The 5,459-nt window shown below is 48.7% G+C and overlaps 1 protein-coding gene across 1 annotated transcript in view; it reads right to left on the bottom strand.

Annotated features, from left to right (window-relative positions):
* The window catches only part of IFNGR2 (interferon gamma receptor 2), a 44,672-nt gene extending 40,199 nt beyond the window's left edge, over positions 1 to 4,473 (bottom strand). The window contains exons 1-4 of the mRNA XM_038766170.1: positions 4,433 to 4,473; positions 3,876 to 4,031; positions 2,449 to 2,565; positions 2,186 to 2,253 (exon numbers count right to left, since the gene is read on the bottom strand). Of these exons, the coding sequence (XP_038622098.1) occupies positions 2,186 to 2,253; positions 2,449 to 2,565; positions 3,876 to 4,031; positions 4,433 to 4,473 (382 nt within the window). The remainder of the gene's footprint in view (positions 1 to 2,185; positions 2,254 to 2,448; positions 2,566 to 3,875; positions 4,032 to 4,432) is intronic.
* Positions 4,474 to 5,459: the final 986 nt, after the last annotated feature.

Consider the following 5,459-nt stretch of genomic DNA (forward strand, 5'->3'; position numbering starts at 1 on the left):
AGCGCTTACTGTGTGCAGAGCACTGTACTAAGGTTAAGTAGTTCTTCGATCTCCAATTCTGGCTGCGTTTAGGCAAGCCTTCCCCAGAGCACCAAATGGTTATTTCCAAGCGCCCTTGCATATTAAGACCTACAGAAACGCGTTCTAGGGATGCAATTAGGTTATAATGATAATAACTGCCATATTTGTTAAATGCTTATTATAGGCCAGGCACTAAAATAAGCAGATTGGACACGGTCCCTTTCCTATATGGGTCTTATAGCCTAAGTGGGCGGGAGGACAGATATTTAATTCTCATTTTACAAAAAGGGGAAACTGAGGCCCCCAAAAAGCCAAGCGACTTGTCCAAGCGGGCGGAATCGCAATAAGCCTGTGAGCCCACTGTTGGGTAGGGACTGTCTCTATATGTTGCCAATTTGTACTTCCCAAGCGCTTAGTACAGTGCTCTGCAGACAGTAAGCGCTCAATAAATACGATTGATGATGATGATAATTAGAACCTGGGGTCACTGACTCCCAGGCCCAACTTCTATTCACTCATTCAATCATATTTACTGAGCGCTTACTGTGGGCAGGGCACTGTACTAAGCGCTTGGGGAGTACAAGTCGGCAAATATAGAGATGGTCCCTACCCGACACTGGGCTCACAGTCTAGAAAGGGGAGACAGACGAAAAAACAAAACGTGCGGACGGGTGACAAAATAAGAAGAAATAGAATTAAAGCAAATAGAATTAATTCAGCATGATGACTAGAGGGAAAAGTTAGTCGTCCCCCTCTCCATCCCCCCATCTTACCTCCTTCCCTTCCCCACAGCACCTGTATATATGTATATATGTTTGTACATATTTATTCCTTCCCTTCCCCACACCACCTGTATATATGTTTGTACATATTTATTACTCTATTTATTTTACTTGTACATATCTAGTCTATTTATTTTATTTTGTTAGTATGTTTGGTTTGTTCTCTGTCTCCCCCTTTTAGACTGTGAGCCCACTGTTGGGTAGGGACTGTCTCTATGTGTTGCCCACTTGTACTTCCCAAGCGCTTAGTCCAGTGCTCTGCACACAGTAAGCGCTCAACAAATACGATTGATGATGATGGCGATGATGTTTGACTAAGGTACATTCGTAAGGATGGATATCAAGGAGGGGAACCTTCGATATTCCTTTGGTAATACCGTTGGAGAAAGACTAGTTTCCTCAAAGCAAATGACAAAACCCCCAACCCTGCTCATACCATTAAGCCACGGAGCTCAACTAGACTGTGAGCCCACTGTTGGGTAGGGACTGTCTCTATATGTTGCCAACTTGTACTTCCCAAGCGCTTAGTCCAGTGCTCTGCACACAGTCAGCGCTCAACAAATACGATTGATTGATTGATTTCCATGGAGCAGAGGCTCTGCCTTCTCTCTGTCCCGAAACCTCCAGAAGCCACAGGGCATCAGGGACCCTGCCCTCCCATCTAAACGCAAAAGAACCAGAGGAAGATCACCCCAAGCCACCCGTCTGCCCTCATCTTCTGCACTGACACTTACCTTTGTGCAGGAGTGGCCTCTTCTATACCCCCGAAGCCCAATACCAGGCTACTGTGATCCCACGTGGGATGGAGTGACGCAAACCTCTCAGGTTCAAATTTTACGCCACATCATTAAGATCAGACAAAGCAAAGAGGCAAAACTTTCAGAGCTACTTGTTTATATTGCAAAAAAAAATCATTTTTCTGTTATAAAAACAATGACGACAGTTGCAGTTGTGCAGTGTAGGAAAATGTTAACATGGAATGTTTTATGCAAGGTTTCTTTCTAAAAGACACATTAGTTTATAGGGGGGGAATGGGACTTGTGTACAACCAAGCCCCCATATAATAACAATGATGGCATTTCTTAAGCGCCTACTATGTGCAAAGCACCGTTCGAAGCGCTGGGGAGGTTACAAGGTGATCAGGTTGTCCCTCGGGGCGCTCACAGTCTTAACCCCCATTTTACAGATGAGGGAATTGAGGCACAGAGAAGTGAAGTGACTTGCCCAAAGTCACACAGCTGACACTTGGCGGAGCCGGGGTTTGAACCCATGACCTCTGGCTCCAAAGCCCGGGCTCCTTCCACTGAGCCACGCTGTTTCTCTGCACACACACATATAAACACACATACATTCACCCCACACACACACACCCTCTACCTGACCGAAAACCTTGAAAAATCCAGCACAGCTGTAAACTGCTGCTTTTGGCCACAGGTAGAAGCCCTTACTTCTGTAAACAAGACATTTAAAAATACTGTCTGAAGGAAGACTTCTAATACTTGAATCTGTGCCGGGACTGGCGACCCAGGGGAAGAATGTAGTATGTTTAGAGGTCCACAGATGTTGGCTGAAGTTCATCCAACACATCCGATGGTCCCTGCCTCCCTTTTCGCCCGCGTGTTTCTGTTCGACGGCCCATCCCGACGCTTCTCGGGCTGACTCCTGCTGCGCACGAGCGAAGTGCAGGACGCAAAGGGAGGGGATAGTCCGATTGTCATCGACACTGTCACTTCGCGACGGACTCTCGTGGCGGAAACGTCCTCTGTGGTGAGAGTGAATCCGGAGTCCTTGTCAGGAATACTGATGCTTTGGCTACTACGGTGCTGTTTTTCAAAATCAAGTATTTCCTAAACTCCGAGCACTGTGCTAAGTGCTGGGATCGATCGGTGATAGCTGCTTAGACAGCCTCTGTCCCATTCAGGGCTCACAGTCTAAGAGGTGGGGAGAGCAGGTGGCTGTCCCCATTTTTGCGAGGAAGAAACTGAAAATCAGTGATTCACCCACGACACACAGCAGGTCGGTGGCAGGGCTGGGATTAGGACCCAGATGTGATGATTCCCAGTCACTTGTTCATTCCACTAGGTCACACTGCCATCCCCTTCACGGAAGTACTCAATGGCTTGTCTCCCCCTTCTAGACTGTGAGCCCGCTGTTGGGTAGGGACCGTCTCTAGATGTTGCCAAAACTTGTACTTCCCAAGCGCTTAGTACAGTGCTGTGCACACAGTAAGCGCTCAATAAATATGATCGAATGAATGAATGAATGGTGAACAGATGCTAATGAACCGTTAAATGGAACACAGCCCTGACGTGATCCTTAGATTTTTTTGAGGAACAGCACAGCTGTTTGACCTGGCTGGCAGTGGGGAGATGCGTTGTTTTTTAAGCTGTTCCAAGATTTCATCCAACCCTTAGAGTTGGCGCTACCTGAAGACTGCGTATTGGCTAAGTTGGCCTGGCTGGGAGAACCCATTTCTTAGGAAATCCACTGCAGTGTCCCCTGAAAGCCTCCTACATCTGACACGTACCACTAGTGGCTAGTGGAGAAGTCCCGATCAACATTTTCGGGGAAACATCCCTTCCAGTTTAGCCGGGCTGCCCGGATTATTTCTGTTTGTTTGTTTGATAGTACTTGTTAAGCACTTACTATGTGTCAAACACTGTTCCAAGTGTTGGGGTGGCTACAAGATAATTAGGTCGGACACAGTCCCTGTCCCGCATGGGGACTCGCAGCCTTAAGTAAGAGGGAGAACAGGTGTTCAATCCCCGTTTGACAGCTGAGGAACCCGAGGCACAGAGAAGTTAAGTGGCTTGCCCGAGGTTACACAGCAAGCAACCGGCAGAGCTGGGATTAGAACTCAGGTCCTCCGACTCTCAGGCCAGTGCTCCTTCCATTAGGCCATGTTCATTCATCCAATCGTATTTATTGAGCACTTACTGTGTGCAGAGCACTGGACTAAACTCTTAAGTTGCTTCTCTCCAAACCACGTGTGACTTGCCTTCCTTCTCGACGACCTCGGCAAGTCGGGAGAAGTGGGGGCTTTGGTTCTCCGGAACCCTGGAATTTGCCTACTTTACGGCTGGGAATTCTGAGGGACCAAACTGAGCGTGCTCCAGACCAGACGTGGAAATGCAAGCATTGAAAACGAAAAGCCACGGCTGGGGCGAGGTGAGCTGGTCATTTGTCCATTCCTCCACGACTCCCCAAATGGAAGATGTATTCGCCAGCCTACGTTCATGGCAAAATCCTCACCATGGGCTGACAAAGTCTTGTCATGGTTCCTTTAAAGCAGTGATAACTTTCCTACTCATTTTTCCTTTCCCTGCCCTTGAGCTCTTTACCTGGTTATCTCCGCTTCGCTCCCTGAAACATATTCTTCACCCTCAAACAGTGCCAAGTGTCCCACTGCTTTCTTATTTTCTTTGTTCCCTCTTCTTTGCCCAGAGCCATCAGCCCCGGTTAGCTAGGCCTAGCGGCATGGCTGACTCTTCTGGAAATGGGGCCCTCAAAGATTAGAGAGCAGCGCGCTGCTCATGGTGTTAGAAAAATCAAACCAGAGTAATTTACGTCTTTGGATGGCTCCCTAGCTGCAAAAGCAGAGTTTCCCTTATATTCAAAGATGCCCCTACCGATGCTGATTTAGGTCTGCAAGCTTGCCTGGAAGGGCCATCACAGTTCTGAGAGTCCCTTCCTTACCAGGCACACGTAAAGATTTTCTTTTCTTTGCTGTTCTGGCTATTTTGGATTCGACCGCTGCAGTGAGAACAGATTACAGTTCATCTCTCTGATGCCAGAGGAGGTCGAACGGCGATTCAGCGCTCAGTACAGTGCTCTGTGCACAGGAAGTGCTCAATAAATACCACTTATTGATTGAATTTCGCCAAAGGATATTCCGGGACCCTTTCTGCCGTGAAGGCTGTTCTCTAGGGCACCTTGCTTTCCTCCTATCCGTAATTTATTTGAACGTCCACCTCCCGCTGTAGATGGTCGGTGCGTGGGTAGGAATCGCACGTAAGAATAACTGTGGTATTTTTTAAGTGCTTACTGTGTGCCGGGCACTGTACTACGCACTGGGGTGGGTACAAACAAATCGCACCTACCAAATCCGTTACGTTGGGGCCAGAGGAAAGGCCGAGGGGACCGGAAATTTTGGTCAGGATTTTCCCGGACAACTTCCGGGGCAAGAGAACAATCAACTGTCATTTGACCTGAAGAAGGGGGAAATTCAGTCCTGAACTCAAGAAGCCGGGCGGAAAGCAGCCAGGGCCCGGCCCGGCGGCCCCGAGGGACAAAGCGAGAACGGCTGGAAGTGGTTCACCCATCACGGTGCTTTCGCATTTCAAAACCGAGCCTCTTGATCCTCGGCAAAAATGGAGGGGTCGCTTGGCAATCCCTCCCCCGACTCCAGCAAAATCCCTGTAGTCAAAACCCGGACAGCTGCGGGCCTGACCCGTGGTTAGCCCCGTTCCTTCTGGCCAACGGAGGGGAAACAAGGCACCCCGGGCCCCAGGTTGGGCTCGGGAAGTTGGAGTCACATGGCTTCCAGTTGGAGGATTTCTTCAGTTCCTTCCCTGAAAGCCGTCTCACTGCCGTATGAGTAGTTTCCTGAGTCTTGACTGCTTTGCTTGCTGCAGGTGGTGTAGTTTTTATCAGTCA

Source organism: Tachyglossus aculeatus, chromosome 24, assembly GCF_015852505.1.
Source record: "Tachyglossus aculeatus isolate mTacAcu1 chromosome 24, mTacAcu1.pri, whole genome shotgun sequence".
NCBI lineage: Eukaryota > Metazoa > Chordata > Mammalia > Monotremata > Tachyglossidae > Tachyglossus > Tachyglossus aculeatus.